At 45.6% G+C, this 18,629-nt stretch overlaps 1 protein-coding gene across 1 annotated transcript in view; it reads right to left on the bottom strand.

The window, feature by feature from the left end:
- Nucleotides 1–1,598: 1,598 nt before the first annotated feature.
- PCDH17 (protocadherin 17) overlaps nucleotides 1,599–18,629 on the bottom strand; it is a 151,923-nt gene continuing 134,892 nt past the window's right edge. Inside the window, exons 4-5 of the mRNA XM_056862123.1 lie at nucleotides 10,317–10,391; nucleotides 1,599–2,871 (exon numbers count right to left, since the gene is read on the bottom strand). Of these exons, the coding sequence (XP_056718101.1) occupies nucleotides 2,186–2,871; nucleotides 10,317–10,391 (761 nt within the window). The 3' untranslated portion in view covers nucleotides 1,599–2,185. The remainder of the gene's footprint in view (nucleotides 2,872–10,316; nucleotides 10,392–18,629) is intronic.

The raw sequence follows: 18,629 nt of genomic DNA, 5'->3' as shown, positions 1-18,629 counted from the left end.
TTCTCCAGTGGAATAAATATGATAAAAGAAAGGCTTTATGAAGTTTGAAATCTGCCAGCTAGAAGTACAGCAGTCTTTATATGTATAAAATTGATAATATGATAGACCAAAAATTAATATCAACATTGACATAATTCCCACCTACTAAAATACAGAGATGTAGGAGAAAACAAATAAAGAAGCTATATAGATGCTTACTTGTGTGATATATATATATATATATATATATATATATATATATATATATACACACACACACACACACACACACACACACACACACACACACACATGCTGCTTAATTGTGCTTATGAAAATTTCGTTCCGATAAAGCCTTTCGATTTTATCCTGCAGCTCTCATATGGACCAGAAGCAAAAATGCTACAACAAGAAACGTGTGCGAGGGAGAGATAGACTAAAATTACAGAAAGCTCTTGTAATGGAGGGTGACAGAACGGGCAGAGGGAGAGCTGTGAGCCCAAATTGAAACCTTAATAGACAGAACAGCACTTTCCCGAAAAAAACCAGACAAACGATCATTTGTACCACATGGGCACCAAAGCATTTTCATGCTCCATGAACCAAAGAGTGGCATCAAACTTTGAAAGATTAGGGTAATTTGAGCATTCAGCCATGACCACGATATATAAACAGACTGGCCTGTGTCTTTGTGAGAGTGTGCCCAGGAAAGAACAAGGAGGTTCCAGGTGTTGGTTCAAGTGTAATTTTTGTTATTAAACATGGATTCGCGACAGAAGCTTCTACAAGGACTCGCACACAACCATGACTGATGGATGCATTTCTTGGCCGTTCGGGTTTGCGCCATCAACTCATTCAAGACACATTTGAACAGATTATGTACTGCGGTACTTGGTAGACCATACATTAAACAAGAAACTTTGCTCTGAGGCTCTGATTCCCACACTCCCGCAGGGGGAAAAAAAAGGAAAACAAATGAGAAAGAGAGAACAAAACTCATAGAGTTTGACAGCTACTGAGGCAACACTTGCCATTTACATTATAAGCCCAAATATTTTTTTTTGTTTTTGCAACACAACTATATATTAATTTAATAAAATACACAATATAGCTCTTATACACTCAACAATTTGGCTCAAATGCACGGAATCGGCAATAAATCAATAAAAAATATGTCATTGGATGTAAACACATTGAATTTTCTCACATTTCAACATTTAAATGGTTTGTGTGGATTGGCGCGGATGGCTGAAATGGTTGCACTCACTTGAGCGATTGTAGTGTCCACAAATGAACTACAAAAGGTGTTAATAATGTTAATTCTTTTCTATTTATTACCCGTCAAATGGGCAATTCTCGTTTGCGATCTCATATTATGCCTCAGGTTCAAAACATACTGCTAACCTAGAGTTTTGCTGGACACTAAAAGCCCCTTCGCCCCCCTCTTCTTACCACATGAGTTAGCTTATGTGTGCGCTGGACAATCATGGGACTCTACCATTTTACATTGAACTTTAATATGAATTATGAGTGGTGTTACTAATGACCAGGATATCTTCGCAGAACGATGCTATGAAATGTACTCTTGGGGTTTCTTTGTGTTTGTGTGTGTTTGTGCGGCAGGTAACTTTTATACAGAAATGGTTGTCACAAATGCATGTTAATGCTCGGTGTAGCTCGGTCTATGACAAGAACGCTTGTTTCGTGGTTTACTCGGTTTCTGGTTTCAGGATTTTCAGTAGAAGCCTGTAACGGACTGCTGGAAACCCTATCCCACCCTGACTTTTATGGGGTCTACAGGTAAACAATCACATCGACATCAACTATCAAGTCTTAAACATTAGATTCCATTTATCTTTTAAAAATCCTTATACCTTTCTATTAGATTGTCAAAGTGGCGCCATTTTTTTTCCTTCCTCACTTTCTTTCTTTCTTTCCCTTCTTCCTTCTGTTTTCTTTACATACATCGCACTGTCCTAATGAAAGTTTGGTCAAAACGAAACCAGTGTTATCTGTGAAAAAGAAAGAGCAGTGAAAAAGAACATACTTTGTGGGCACTTCAGATGTTCACTAAAAGCCGTAAAGCAGCATTGGTCTTCGTTCATCCCTGTATAAATTCTAGAACCAGGGGGAGATTTTGTTTTGTTTTGTTTTTAAATCAGCAGAAGAAGCAAATAAATGCCAGGCTGTCTTTTTTTGTTTTTGTTCACTTTCTCACAGATACAGCATCATTTCCCCGACAGTCCTGTAAAAGCTTGTCGATCTCCCGCACTACTTCCTCTGCGTCCACCGACTCTCTCCCTAGTTCCCTATTGGAACGGTCTATCTGCTCCAAGACAGAGTCCATTTCGGCGGAGTCTCGGCTGACTCGCGAATGCACCTCAGCAAAAACCCTCGCCATCTGATCGGACGCGAGGAAGGTCGCGTCTCTGGGCTGTTTACTAGGCGACAGGTACTGACTGTCAGTGGCGGTCAAGTACTGGCTGTTCGGATCAGCCAGGCCTCCCGTTTTGACTTCGCAACCATCCAGCGGCCCCTTTGTCGAGGCGCAAGGCTCCATACAGGTCTTGGTTGGGCTGCTTGATGCTGAGGGCACCTCCTGGAGGAGAGGACTCAGGGCACGTTTGGCTTTGAGATAAGGTTTCACATTGGCAATGAGAATTGTGTGCTCTCGCTTGTCTTTCCCAAATGTACAAAAAGTCTTTTTCCCCGTGGGGTTCACAGTTTCGTAAGTCTCAGTCTCCACGTTGGCTTCCACTGTAGGGACAAAGAGATTTGTTCGATAATCCGCATTTTCGGCCTGGTTGGCAGTAGGGAACTGGGGCATCCAACACCGGTCGGAATGACCAAGCACCCGGCATTCGTCGGTGCAGTTAACGCACTCCTCTTGTTCTGCGAAAGCAACGAGAAACAACAATGACACTTTTAATTGGCTGCCTCAATGAGATGGATCGCAGCACGCCTGCTCAACAACCCGGACTCCTTTGTTACAAAAGCAATCATAATTACACCATTTCAGGAGTGTTGCATAAGAAGCCTACAGGTTGAGGCCATCGATTTATTTAGCAATTATTCTCCAGGTATGACAAGTGGCCCCGTAGCCCCAAGGGAAGCAGAGAGGGAGTCTTGAGGGAGAAGCTCTCTTCGGAATTAAGCATCGTCAATAAACTCCTCTTGCTATAGAAATCCGTTCCGGTAAAATCATTTACGAAAACACTGAACAGTACTTAAGAAACTCAAAAAGGCATTATCGGAATTATCCCCCCATCCCCCCCACACACACACCCTCTGATCCAATATCTGAACAACAGCTGACTTTGTAGAAACACAAACACGTTATAAAAAGTAAGCAAGCTGAGTTTTCATCTTTGACACCTCTGTGTGTTTGTAATTGTTATGTTGGGTGGCAGGCATGTAATAAAGAGGGGTGGGGAAGCTTCCTTTCCCAGCTGAGAAGAGGGATGGGATTTTCTTTCACTGTACATTAAGCATAAGCCTGTCAAGAGATGCATATTTTATTAGACCTGAGTATGGATCATGCAATTGACTCCCCCCCCCCCCAATTTTGATTTTGTTTTACTGCAAGAATGGGAACATTAATTTGCAGGATACGTATCAGGGAAAAATATCATGAATTTACATTCTCTTAGATCATGCCTCTAGTCAGAGAGTTGTTGTTTTTTAAAGTGATGTCAAGAATAGTTAATGAGGTGGGTCTTCTTCTTGGTCATCATATTCTCATTTCAGTACTAGCAAAATAGTTATCATTATGGTGTGTGTGTGTGGGAGGGAGGGAGGGAGGGAGGGAGGAAGAGTTGGCCTGTGCAGGCATGTATCCCCCACATGTGTGTTTATGAGCAATGTGCCTCTGGAGACTCTGTGAACAGAGACACATGCTAGAGCTATGGCTCAGCGGTAGATCATCTGCTTGGCAAGCAAAAGGTCCCAGGTTCAATCCCTGGCATCTCCAGTTAAAGGGACCAGGCAAGTAGGTGATGTGAAAGACCTCTGCCTGAGACCCTGGAGAGCCCCTGCCAGTCAGAGTAGACAATACTGACTTTGATGGAACAAGTGTCTGGTTCAGTATAAAGCAGCATTGTGCATTTGTGTGTGTGTTCACCCCTTGTAATTAAATCGGAGTGAGGCTTGCTGGGTAAAGTTATTTTTTGGGGACTAGGCAAGACCTCTGCCTGAGACCCTGGAGAACCGCTGCCAGTCTCAATAGACAATACTGACTTTGATGGACCAAGGAACTGATTCAGTATAAAGCAGTTTTATGTGTACATATGGAGACATATCATTGGGCTCCTGTTAGGGGAGACTTGGCCACAAAGTGACAGGAGCAAAGGACAGGTTCATTCACAAAGTCCCACCCAGTTTCAGTTTTTGGTCACACCAGAGTGCAGCATATAAACCATCAATTTAGGGTTACCAGAAATGTCTCAGCAAATGCTGGGATATTTTAGGGCAGTGCCAGAGGAGGGTGGAGTTTGGGGAGGGTATAATGTCCCTTGCTCTAGGAATTTCCCTGAATTTCTATAGTAGAGATCATAGAGATATGGGGAAATTCCTAGATGGTCATTATGGAGGCCATTTCCCCCCTCCCAATCCTCAATTCTCAAGGACTGGGGCTGAGGGTGGGGGTTTGACTGTTGACTGTGTGACGCTGTGGGACCCAGCAAGAACGTTAGAAGCGCATGTTTACCAGCTCAGTGAGTCCTAGGGTAGAGAGAGTGTATATGTGTGTGAATGACAAAAATAGAGTGATTATTACATGTGAATGCAGTCTCCTGATGAATCTCTTTCAGGGTTGCCAGCTCTGGGTTGGGGAAATTCCTGGAGATCTGAGGGTGCAGCCTGGAGGGTAGTGGGAGGGGCCTCAGTGGGATACACTGCCACAGAGTCCAACCTCCAAAGAAGCCATTTTCTACAGGGGAATTGATCTCTGTCATCTGGAGATCAGTTGTAATTACAGGAGAGCTCCAGGCCCCACCTGGAGGTTGGAAACTCTAAAAGCAACTCACTTCATCACACATCTGCCACTCGATGAATCCAAAGTCCCATCAGCTAACTCTTTCTCTTTTTCTCACATGAAGCTGCCTTATCCTGAATTAGACCCTTAGTCCACCAAGGTCAGTACTGTCTACTCAGATGGGCTCTTCAGGGTCTCAGACTGAAGTCTTCCACATCACCTCCTTCTTGCCTGGTCCTTTTAACTGGAGATGCTGGGGATTGAACCCAGGACCTTCTGCATGCCAAGCAGATGTTCTACCACTGAGCCATGACCCCTCCCCAACAAACAAAAGGGTTCCCAGAAACCTTACACACACATGAACACATGAAGCTGCCGTCTACTGAATCAAACCCTTAGTCCATCAAGGTCAGTACTGTCTACTCAGACTGGCAGCAGCTCTCCAAGGTTTCAGGTAGAGGTCTTTCCCATCACCTACCACCACATCTTTTTACCTGGAGATGCCAGGGATTGAACCTGGAACCTTCTGCATGCCAACCAGATGCTCTACCACTGAGCCATGGCCCCTCCCCAATAAAATTGTAAATAGAGGGAGGGAGGGAAAGAGAGAGAGTTTTGTATTTATGGTTACAGTATCGACTAACTTTCCATTTTTGCTACCTGGGATTCCCAGCACCAGCTAAATTAAATATGAAGTGGAAAAGAATAGAAGGGGAGAGTGGTTTTATGAGGAAATCAGCACGCTTTGACCTTGAAAGGAAAACCCACCGGCGCTGCCTGAGGTTTTGCTCTACTCTGCTGGGAAACAAACCAACAAACAAACCCTCCGCGGCTCCCTCCTCCCCTCGTTTCCCTCTTTTATGTCACATCATAGAAAGCAGATTTGAGGTATTGATTATCATATATTATAAGCTGCTCGCTTCTCCATCAGCTTGCAGTTTCAACGTGCTGAAGCTAGTAGATGAGGGGGAGAAAAAATCGAAGCGGTACTTTGGTACCTGCGGCAAAAAAACAAAACAAAAACAAAACTATAAACATGGAGTGAACTACGACCGCCCACAGCTAAATTAGTATTTATGAGAAAGTGGTATCAATTTAGAAGGTAAAAATAAATACGTCAAACGACCCCCACACCTCCCACTGCGCAGGAAAAGACCCGGGTCGGGCGATAGGCGCCATCGGTCTTTATCGCCACTTGCGCCTACCTGCCTCCTGTCGAAAACAAACCTGTAAGAGTCCAAGTGCGTGCAATAAACAGCAGCAGCAGCCTCAAGGCGTTTGCGGCCTCTGGAGGCTAAGGGATAAACAATCAGATGCGCTCTGCGCACATTGGGGAGAAGGACTCCGAAAATAGAGCAGAGAAATTAGCATCAAGAGAAAGAAGAGGAAACGAGCTACCTGGAATTAGCCACGGCTGACAAGCTGGAGTACGAAGAAGAGCCGAGGAATGAGGCAGCATGGTGAAATTCAGGGGTGGCAAAGCACATAGACTGCCTCCCACGTCATTTATTCTTTTATTGACTTAGAACATTAGGGTTGCCAACCTCCAGGTGCTAGCTGGAGATCTCTTTCTATTACAACTGATCTCTAGCTGATAGAGATCAGTTCCCCAGGAGAAAATGGCCGCTTTGGCCATTGGACTCTATGGCATTGAAGTCCCTCCCCTCCCCAAACCCCGCCCTCCTCAGGCTTCGCTCCAAAATCTCCCGCCAGTGGTGAAGAGGGACCTAGCAACCCTATAGAACATGCTTATTCTGCCTTTCCTCCCAATCAGGGTCCACAAGGCGGTGAACATAAAAACGTGAAAACATTTAAAATGAATGTTTGGACTAATTGCATCCAAATGGCTGGTGCTCGTTACATGTATACCTTCACATCTGATGAAACACCAAGCTTTATATTCTCATTGAAGACAAGAATCAGCCTTATGCTGAATCAGACCCTTGGTCCATCAATAGGGTTTCCAGCTCCCGGTTGGGAAATACCTGAAGATTATGGGGTGGAGCATGAGGAGGGTGGGGTTTGGGGAGGGGAGGGACTTCAACGGGATATAATGCCATAGATTCCACCCTACAACGCAGCCATTTTCTTCAGGTGAACTCTATGATTTTCTGTCGCCTGGAGATCGGTTGTAATAACGGGAGATTTCCAGCCACCACTTGGAGATTGGCAACCCTATCCATCAAGTTCAGGATCGTCCACTCAGATTGGAAACGACTCTCCAGGGTCCCAGGCAGAGATCATTCACATCACCTGATCCTTTCTAGCTGGAGATGCCGGGGATGGAACCTGAGACCTTCTGCACACCAAGGAGATGCTCTACCACTAAGCCACAGCCCCTCATACTCCCACAGTATGAATTACGATTAAAAGACAATACACAATGCTGCTGTGCACAAATCAAAATAAGTAGCAGGCCCTTCCTTGAGGTGTACAGTGTACACAACGAGACACACAAGGGAATAAGAGTGGAAGGCAAACTTGGCACTGCCTTATACTGTATCAAGCCCTCAGTCCATCAACGTCATTATTGTCTACTCTGACTGGCAGCCGCTCTCCAAGGTCTCAGGCAGATATCTTTCATATTACTGTACCTACAACCTGGTCCTTACTGGAGATGATGGGGATGAAACCTGGGATGGGGATCCACCACTCCAAACCACCACTCTTAACCACTACACCATGCGGTCTCTCAAAAACAAATTTCCCCTTTGATACTCTTTCGGTGACCAGAGTTATCTTGAACTACATGTCAGCCTTGTGAAATGTGCAAAAATTTGAAGAAGCTGGATTCAAGGAAATTCTGCAAAGCAATGAGCTTTTCCAGGTGCTGGGCTGGGGTCACCAACCTCCAGGTGGTGGCTGGAGATTTCCCGCTATTACAACTGAGCTCCAGCCGACACAGCTCAGTTCACTGGAGAAAATGGCCGCTTCGAAAGGTGGGCTCTATGGCATTATAACCCATTTACGTCCCTCCCGCAAACCCCACCATCCTCAGGCTCCACCCCCCAAATCTCCAGGTATTTCCAAACCCGAAACTGGCAACCCTAAGGCGGGCCCACGCTTGGCCTGCAATAGTAACCACCGCAGGCTGTTTCTTGTATGTGATGGAAGCAGCATTTGTCTATCAAGGTGCAGTTTTCAAATCCCAGAGAAACTGTAGGTTTGCACAAAAGTCAGATTTATTCCCATAGGGGGAAAATGGAGGGATAAATAAGGTTAAAAATGGTCCCTACTCTCCAGTGTTTAAGCAGATTCTTGGCTTGCAACCATGACCACCACAGCAAGGACAGGTATGGGGAGAGAAGGTTTGCTGATTCCTTGATTTCAAGTGAAACGCTGCTGCTCCTACATTTTCTAGAACACATTCACAGCGGAGACGCGATGAGCGAGCGATTCCTCGAGCAATCAAGTGCAGTTGTCTCTGCTAAAATGCGTGGTGGTCTGAAAGCGTCCTTTATCACAAGCTATCTATAATTGGACAGAGGTGAGAAAGGGAGAATAACAGTTTCTCTGCCATGTCCTAAGCCTCGGGCATGCGGGACTCTCGTGATGAGAACAATCAAGCTGAAGTGCCACTTCTGACGCAGAACCCCCATCTTTAATTACTATTGATCTTGACATAAATAAGCAGAGATAAACAAATAGAGTTCCATCTCTGCTCCCATTCGGCGTTATTAAAGGGAGCGGCGCGGAATCTGCATATTTATATTGGCCGAGGTGCTTTTATTTTTCAGTTAGGCAAAGCAATTAGGCGAGGGAGATTAGAAAACTGATTGGCAATAAATCCATGAGGGACATTTGTTTTCCCCCCGCTGTTGTATAAAGCTTGACTTTCTTGCCAGCAGTGGGCCGAGATATGTTGGGGCTTGTGGGGAAAATCCAGACGCTTCGGCTAGATTCCGAGCATTAACTCACACATGGGAACCGTCTACCAGGATGCTCTCTGCTGCAGGTTTCAGGTGGGTAGTCCTGTTGGTCTGCAGTAGAACAGCTAGATGAGAGTCCAGGAGCACCTTAGAGACCAACGAGATTTTCAAGGTGTGAGCTTTCAAGAGTCAAATCTCCCTTCCTCGAGATACCAGCGCAACGAAGGGGGCTTTGACTCTCGAAAACTTACCCTGAAAATCTTGTTGGTCCCTAAGGTGCAGCTGGTAGGGTTGCCAGGTTCCTCTTAGGCTATTTCCTTTGAGTCAGTAGAAATGTTGTGTATTTCTACTTATGGATGATAGTCATGCTGCATACCTATTCTCTACAGGATCAGAGGAGCATGCCTATTATATTAGGTGTGGTGGAACACAGGCAGGATGGTGCTGCTGCCATCGTCTTGTTTGTGGGCTTCCTGGAGGCACCTGGTTGGCCACTGTGTGAACAGACTGCGGGACTTGATGGACAGGATTGTCACGTCCCTCTTCACCACCAGCGGGAGGTTTATGGGGTGGAGACTGAGGAAGGTGGGGTTTGGGGAGGGACTTCAATGCCATAGAGTCCAATTGCTGAAGCGACCATTTTCTCCAGGTGAACTGATCTCTCTCGGCTGGAGATCAGTTGTAATAGCAGGAGATCTCCAGCTAGTACCTGGAGGTTGGCAACCGTAGTTACTGGACTCCAATCTAGCTGTTCTTCTGCCAGCTGTAATGGAATTAATGTGAAGGTGCTTCAGATGGCATTGCACTGCCACTGGATCATGCCCTGTCTTATCTTTCGGGCTTCTGTCTTTGGCCCTTAAGGCCACCCAAATTTTTGCCAATCAGGCAGCCTAATTACCAGGCTTCATGGAAGTTCCATGAAGATTTCCCTCTTCCTGTCTGACTGTGCCAGAGAACTGCTTCTACGAAATGTTCCACACAAAGGCATGCAACAAAATGCTTAGGGTAGCCAACCCCCAGGTACTAGCTGGAGATCTCCTGCTATTACAACTCATCTCCAGCCGATAGAGATCAGTTCCCCTGGAGAAAATGGCCACGTTGGCAATTGGACTCTATGGCATTGAAGTCCCTCCCCTCCCCAAACCCTGCCCTCCTCAGGCTCCACCCCAAAAATCTCCAGGTATTTCCCAACCTGGAGCTGGCAACTAGGGCTGCCAACCTCCATCTACTAGCTGGAGATCTCCTGCTGTTACTACTGATCTGCAGCCGATAAAGATCAGTTCAGCTAGAGAAAATGGCTCTAGACTCTATGGCATTGAAGTCCCTCCCCTCCCCAAACCCTGCCCTCATCAGGCTCCACCCCAAAAACCTCTAGCCAGTGACAAAGAGGGACCTGGCAACCCTAAGTGAACTGGAGCAGAGTCTGGGGTTAAAGCACCACAATTAGACCAAACATATTTGTATAAAATGCAAGAACAGGAAAACGTGATCATTACCTGAAAATTTTCCTTCTTTACAGCGGGCCGGTCCACAGATCCCAACAATGGCTCTTTGGCCTCTCCCTTGCTGTTCTGGAGGAAAATTGGACCTGTGAGTTACAGAGAAGGAAACAGCCTCATGCCAGTCCCCCCTCCCCAACACCCCCCCCAAAAAAAGTCAGCAGAAATTCAAGTTTCTCCCTCGAAGGGTGATTTTAAACAACAGGAAAAAAAATACAGCTTTCTGAAAATATGAATGTCAGTTCTTCAATGTTCAAGTTTGAGAAATGCCAAATTTAAAATTCAGGTTAAGATTTCTTTCTATCTTTGGATCAAAACATATTGCCCCAAGCTCAGTGAAATTTGCAAAAGAGCTCTTCCCATCATAATTTTCACTGCAGGATATTTCACAACCATTTAGGGAGATTGGTTCCAGGCACTGGGCTCTGCTCAGTTCTACCTTCTGCCTGGCCCAAATATACTGCAAAGAGACATGAACCCTAAAGGAAGACCACTTTAGGGTTCCCACTAGGGTTGTCATGTCTTCCCTGGCAACCAACTAGAGCTTCGTGGGGACTGGGGGGGGGGGCAATCCTTGTGCTTATAGCAATGACATCACTTCCAGTTTTGCCCAGAAGTGCCAGGATGCTCTAGCACTCTCCTGTGGTTCCATAGAGTTTTTTGGGGAGAGTGCTAGAGAGTCCCTCTCACTTATGGGTAAAACTGGAAGTGACATCATCGTGCTCGGTGTGTGGATCACTCACCCCCTTCAGTTGGCTGGCTTCTGCCTGCAGTGGGGAGCCCAGTCAATTGGCAGGCAATTGCCCAATCCCGGGCAAATGGGAACACTAGTTGCTACACGTAGTCTGATAAAGAGTGGGGCATGGAGGGAAGCAGGTACTTACTGCAGGGGGGGCAGCGGTGATCTTTGTTACCATGTGATGATGTCACTTCCGGCGCAACCAGGACGCTCCAGCATCACACCGGGGTGATGCTCTAGCACTCACCCAAAAGCTCTATGGTGTTTCTGGGCGAGGGCTAGAGAGTTGCCACGGAGTGATGCCGGCACTTCTGGGTCACGCTGGATGGGACATCATTATGCAGCGATGGAGATTGCTGCCCCCATTTTGCCCATTGACCAGATGAACCTCAGTAGGCATTGACAAAAATTACCAGGAGCTTGCCTGCCATTAGCTGGCACCTGGTAAGCCTAGCCCTTCTTCCATTCAATAAACCACAGAACTCTTTTAAGAGTCTATGACAAACTATTACTAAGAGTATTCTGCCAAGTGTACAAGGTAATTTATATGGCGAACCTTTTAATATGTTGAAGTCAACAAAGTAGGACTTTCTCAGTGGATCTAAAAGTGCTGAGCAGGGCTTGTGAACAGGCCAAAGAAATCTACCCATCCTTTAAAAACTCACCGAGAAGGTGAGTTGAAACAGGATGAGTAATATCTTGCTATTTACATGAGTCAAACCTACTCACAAATCTTCAGTTCACTGCGAAACAAATGGTTGTGTGAACTGGCTCTGAGCTGCAGAGGGCCAGCATGCATAAGCAAATAGTTTCAAAAACCTCTATTCTCTTCAGAAAGGTTAACACAGGGGTCCCCAACCTTTTTGAGCCTGTTGGACACAAGGTATTGGGCACAACCACAACATGGCCATCATGTAGGGTTGCCAACTTCCAGGGACTAGCTGGAGATCTCCTGCTATTACAAGTGATTTCCAGCCGATAGAGAGCAGTTCACCCGGAGAAAATGGCCGCTTTGGCAATAGAACTCTTATGGCGTTGAAGTCCCTCCCCTCCCCAAACCCCGCCCTCCGCAGGTTCTGCCCCAAAAACCTCCCGGTGGTGATGAAGAGGGACCTGGCAACCCTACCATCATGGACTGGGGAGCAAATCAGAAAATGGCTGCCATGAAAGTAGGGTTGCCAACTTCCAGGTACTAGCTGGAGATCTCCTGCTATTACAACTGATCTCCAGCCGATAGAGATCAGATCACCTGGAGAAAATGGCCGCTTTGGCAATAGGACTCTGGCACTGAAGTCCCTCTCATCCCCAAACCCTGCCCTCCTTAGGCTCCACCCCACAAATCTCCAGGCATTTCCCAACCCGGAGCTGACAACCCTACATGAAAGCCACATGAAGGCCAAGTACAGGAGGCAAGAGGGGTAATTTTAAGGAATACACGGCTTTGCTTTGTGCTATTTTCCATTTCCAAGCACCAACCCCCACACCAAGTGTATTCATTTTCCATCATTGTCACTATATCTATAAAGTGGGGATGCTCTGGTATTTGGGCAAAAACTCTATGGTAGAGATAACCATAGAGTTTTTGCACAAATAGCACCGTGTTCCTTGCAGCACAGGCAACTTCTCTTCCGGGGGGCCCTGGAAGTCGCATTGCTATGGTTGTCAACCTCCAGGTACTTGAAGTATTCATTAAAAAAAAAATCCCTGCAGTTTTAAAATAAGATCAGTGTGACTTCCCCACACACTCCATAGGATTGCCAACTTCCAGGTGGTGGCTGGAGATCTCTTGCTATTAGAACTGATTGCCAGGTGACAGAGGTCAGTTCACCTGGAGAAAATGGCTGCTTTGAAAGGTGGATTCTAGGATACTGTACTCCACTAAAGTCCCTCCCCTCACCAAAACCCCACCCATCTAAGGCTCCTCCACCAAAATCTCCAGGTATTTCCCAACCCGAAGCTGGCAACCCTATATCCCCAGAAATTTAGAAAAGTAGGGTGAGTATTCAATGTGGTTGTTTGCAACATTATCAGGACTTAGCTAGTTAAATACATGTTAACATTCATCGATTACTTTCCTGTATTTTTGGTTTTTAAAAACTGAATTTTGCCTAGAACTTTGTCAGGTAGAGATAGAAAGATAGCTGGGGCACACCGAGTTCTCTTTGTGTATTTAAGCTGTTCTGAGAACAACTTCAAATCTGGATGAGCTATCAATTCACTGAGAATACTCTCTGTTATCCCTAGGGTTGCCAACCACCAGGTATTAGTTGGAGATCTCCTGCTATTACAACTGATTTCCAGCAGATAGAGATCAGTTCACCTGGAGGAAATGGCCGCTTTGGCAATTGGACTCTATGGCATTGAAGTCCCTCCCCTCCCCAAACCCTGCCCTCCTCAGGCTCTGCCCCAAAAACCTCCTTCCGGTTATGAAGAGGGACCTGGCAACCCTAGTTATCCCCCCCCCCCCAGTAGTAAGGGATAATCATGCTTGTCTACCTTTTAGGAGTGTTGTACGGCTGACTGAGATAACCTTTTTACTGAGAGAGCTAAGGGAAAGCTCTATATATTACAATGGAATATTTTATAGATTGGGAAGAAAGCGCTTAGTTCAGTTAATGCAAGAACTACATCCTATGCTCAGTGCATAGTACAGAAAGAAAGTACAGATTCTGCAAGAAAGAGGAATCTGGAGGACAATCATTTCAGCACCTCCTGCTAACAACCATGAGTCAAAGAATGAATGACATAGTGAGTTTGGGTTTGTTTTGTATCTTTTGGGAACAGGCAAATTGGTTTTTGTGCTCTCTTCTAGCTGTCTCCCAGCAAGAACAAATTCTTAGTTGCGTTCAAGAAAATCATGCGTAGTTTTCAGAGCCAAGGCTGCAACTATCCTTGGGAGAGAGTCCTGCTGATCATTAGTGGGTCCTACGTCTGACTAAACGGGCAACCATGTTGATGTTAACTGTTGGATTTAGAACAATGAGTATGGGGAACCCATCAAAAAACAGCCCCAATGCTATTTGACATGTGAAGAGTACATAAGAACATCAGAAAAACCATGCTGGGCCAGGCCAAAGCTCATCAAATACAGCAGTCTGTTTACACAGTGGCCAACTGGGTGTCTCTAGGAAGCCCACAAACAAGACAACTGCAGCAGCATTGTCCTACCTGGGTCCCACAGCAAGATCTAACATAATAGGCATGCTCCTCTGATCCTGGAGAGAACAGGTATGCATCATGACTAGCATTAATGACTAGAAATACACAACATTTCTATGTCTCAAAGGAAATAGCCAAAGACAGTGCTGGCCTTAGTCATAACCATTTATAACAAACGTTCATTGACATGGTTTGTCTGTCTGTCCACAATAAAACAAATTCAAAAGGGGGACCCACAAGGACCTGCAGGGTATAGGAGATAGCATCCCACCACTCCTGTTCCCGCTTCCTCCCATCTGCCTGTGGTTTGGCATTTCCTCCCTTCCTCTGCCCAGCTGCCTCCCAGAATCCTCGTCTTTGGACTCCCATTCCCCTCCCCAGCTCCTTCCCAAGTGTTCATGGGCTCTTGACTAGGGTTGCCAACCTGGAAGAAGGGCTAGGCAACCTCCAGGTACTGCAGAAAAAACAATGTTAGCTTGCTGCAGCGTGTGTTGAATGCAAGATCTTTCACCCAGACAAGAAATCTGCTGGCTAAAGCTGCCTAATTTTGTGGCTCAACGGCTTTGATGATCTAATGGAGAGGCTACTTGCCTATCCATATATTGAACTTTAACGCATAGAGCTAGACTTGTTTGCGACTTATGTACAGCAATTTGGATCTATTGGACTTTTGTACACATCTTTGACATTTGATATAAATACTGATGTCATAAAAATTATTTCCTGTATGTGAAACAATTTATCAGCATTGTCTTCCTAGAAAAAGAATTACCTGTATATAGTTGTATTGTATACGTTTTGTTACAAGTGATGGTAATTTTTGTACTCACATTTTTGTAATAGCACGTGTTCACTTGGTATTGTAATAATATATTTATTAATTTTGGCATTATTGCTGCTTAATTTTTTCACCCTCCAGGTACTAGCTGGAGATCTCCTGCTAGTACAACTGATCTCCAGCCGACGGAGATCAGTTCCCCTGGAGAAAATGGCTGGTTGGCAATTGGACTCTGTGGCACTGAAGTCCATCCCCCAAACCCCGCCCTCCTCAGGCTCTGCCCCAAAAACCTCCTGGCGGTGGCGAAGAGGGACCTGACGACCCTACTATTCACCCCCCACCTCCATCTCTGCTTCTCTTCCCACACCTGTCCTTGCTGTGGTGGTCATGGTTGCAAGCCAAGAATCTGCTTAAACTCTGGATAGTAGGGATAGTTTTTAGCATTATTTATCCCCTCCTTTTCCCTTACAGGAATAAATCTGACTTTTGTGCAAACCTACAGTTTCTCTAGGATTTGAAAACTGCGTCTTGATAGACGCGAATGCTGCTTCCATCACATACAAGAAACAGCCTGTGGTGGTTACTGTTGCAAGCCAAGAATCTGCGTAAACTCTGGGTAGTAGGTACAATTTTTAGCGTTATTTATCCCCCATTTTTCCCTAAATGAACAAATCTGACTTTTGTGCAAACTTACAGTTTCTGTAGGATTTGAAAATTGCACATTGGTAGACGCGAATGCTGCTTCTATCACATACAAGAAACAGCCTTATAATAAATTGGAACATTGCCTGGGATTATCTGCTGAGGTTTGCACGGGCTCTCCAGGGACCCTGATGTGAAGTCATTTCACAGAAAGGCTATGCAAGAGAGACCAGGCAAATGTATACAAAACAAGTTTTGAGTAAACGAAGTCTCTGGAAAGCTGGCAGCGTGAACGTCTGTTGCCGTTTCTACGTTCATATGAAAATCGGGGATTTCTTATGGCCAGAAAAATGAAAGTGAGTTGCTGCCAAGAAAGCCAAATTCTCTTCGGTTCTCAGCAAACCTAATTGCTAAGGAAAACAAGACAGATATTGTTCACCTGGTTCTTAGCAACCACAACAAACCACAAAGAGTTCACCAAGAAAAGGTAAAATGTACAAACGTTCCAATAATTGTGCATAGCAAAGGTGGCGACTGCATGACTCAAGAGTTGCTGAAGGTTCTGTGATTATTTTGATTTAAAAGTCATAAAACGAAATGGTCTGGAAAGCAGAAAAGCAATGGCATCAACTGTATTTTACTACTGAATGGCACTAGAACAGGCCTGGTGTGAGTAGTTGCTAGGGTCAGAATAGGGCTGCCAACCTCCGGGGACTAGCTGGAGTTCTCCTTTAATTACAACTGATCTCCATCCAATAGTGATCAGTTCCCCCTGGAGAAAATGGCCGCTTTGGCAATGGGACTCTGTGGCATTGAAGTCCCTCCCCTCCCCAAACCCCACCCTCCTCAGTCTCCTCCCCCAAAATATCCAGGTATTTCCCATCCCAGAGCTGGCAACCCTACCCAGAGGTGATGTCCAGCCTCTCTTGGAATTACTGGAAACTCTATGGAAAACCCATAGAGTTTCCAGCAATTCCTAGAGAGGTCTAACATCATTTTGGGGTTTTCACTAGAAATGTCTCCTTTTGGTGGCAATTGGTTATTTTTTAATGTTTTTCCCTTATGCCAGCTGCTGAAGTGGCAGTGGGAAACCTCAGAATACTGACCAGGGAGGAGCCATGCTGGTAAAGCCAACCAAGAAGCTCCAGATAAATTAGAAATGGAGTCTTAGTCTAGACATGATGAGTCTAGGCCCAAATATGGCCTGTTTTCCCAGCCAAACACTGACACTCTTTGTTTACGTTCACACTAGCAGATTTTGAAATGTCTGTGAAACACAATGATGTTTGTTCTATAAAAATAAGAAGAGAGAATTTTAATATGTTGGGTTCCAGGAAGGCAGATGGTATACCAGAGCCATAAACAGATACTCCTGTAATGCAAGATATCAGATTTATTGCTATGACGATTCCACCGAGGTTCACAATAAATCTTTTTTTTCTTTTTAATGACTGGATGGAACTGATAAACAAGACAAAACCCTAGCTGTGGTGTATATGAATTCAAAAGTATTGAGGAAGAGAATGGAGAAGAAATTAGAATAGGATCCTGAGTCTATTCCTGGTTGTCAGAATCCCCCCCCCCCCACAAAGGCGAAAAAGCATGACATTCTGCTGTAGAACAAAGCAATGCTTCTTACAAGCAAATCCAATTCATTATGCTCCACTGAAGTCCCTTCCCCAAACCTTGCCCTCCTCAGGGTGCACAGCCTCAAATCTCCAGGCATTTCCCAGCCTTGAGCTTGCAACCCTATGCCACAGTATGGTGGGGAGGGACTGGCCTTGATTGGTGGGGCTGGTTGCCGGTTCCAAGGTTACCCAAGGTCATGGCCATGTGCCACTGACATGACGCTATGACTACACACAACAGTTGGACTGCATTTGGCTTAGTGGGTAAGCAGTTGCGGAAACTCAGCATGCTGATTTGAGGGGAGGGGCTGTGGCTCAGTGGTAGAGCATCTGCTTGGCATGCAGAAGGTCCCAGATTCAATCCAGTTAAAGGGACCAGGCAAAGGCCCAAATAGGGCAGTGCAAATAGAAACGGAGTCACACCAGACTGATTTAATGCACTGCAATGACATCCCCCTTATTGCAGTGCCCCCACAGAGTACTCCCACTCTACAGTTAGATCTGGAGAGACCAAAACTGGGTACAGGGTTTACAAAAGCTAAAGTTCCCATGATACAGTTAGCTCATGCCCATTTAGCTAATGACATCGAAGAAGATCTCTTGAGCTCTTTTGGGGCGTTGCCATGGGAGGACCAGCAGTTAATTGTCGATAGACAATTTAGTAATCCAGAGCGTGAGGGAAATCCAAGAGAAGAAAGTGTCACCTCTGGATGGTACTAAGACACTGGGGTCTGTGCCCTCCTTATTAGATCTGGTTTCTGAGCTCTCTAAGGATGCAGAATGGCAGAGTGTGACTAACTCTATTGCCCCTGTTTGAAATGACCCTCACAAAGCTGAGGAACCACTAAGGGACTAGGCAAGTAGGTGATGTGACCCTGGAGACCCGTTGCCGGTCTGAGTAGATGATACTGACTTTGATGGACCAAGGGTCAAGTTCAGTATAAGGCAGCTTCATGTGCTCATGTGTAGTTTCGTTCTGCAAATAGTTTGGGATTATTTACTGTATGCTCTTGGTCTTGGGTTCCCCCACCCCCCGCCCAAGGTTGTCAACTCCAGGTTGGGAAATTCCTGGAGATTTGGGATTGGAACCTGGGGATGATGGGGTTTGGAGCAGGAAGGGACTTCAATAGGGTTGCCAGGTTCCTCTTTGCCATTGGTGGGTGGTTTTTGGGGCGGAGCCTGATGAGGGTGGGGTTTGTGGAGGGGAGGGACTTCAATGCCAAAGAGTCCAATTGCCAAAGCAGCCATTTTCTCCAGGGGAACTGATCTCTGTTGGCTGGAAATCAGTTGTAATAGCAGGAGATCTCCAGCTAGTACCTGGAGGTTGGCAACCCTAGACTTCAATAGGGTATAATGCCATAGAC

Source organism: Euleptes europaea, chromosome 16 (assembly GCF_029931775.1).
Source record: "Euleptes europaea isolate rEulEur1 chromosome 16, rEulEur1.hap1, whole genome shotgun sequence".
NCBI classification, from domain to species: domain Eukaryota; kingdom Metazoa; phylum Chordata; class Lepidosauria; order Squamata; family Sphaerodactylidae; genus Euleptes; species Euleptes europaea.
This window is presented reverse-complemented; position numbering and strand designations above follow the sequence as displayed.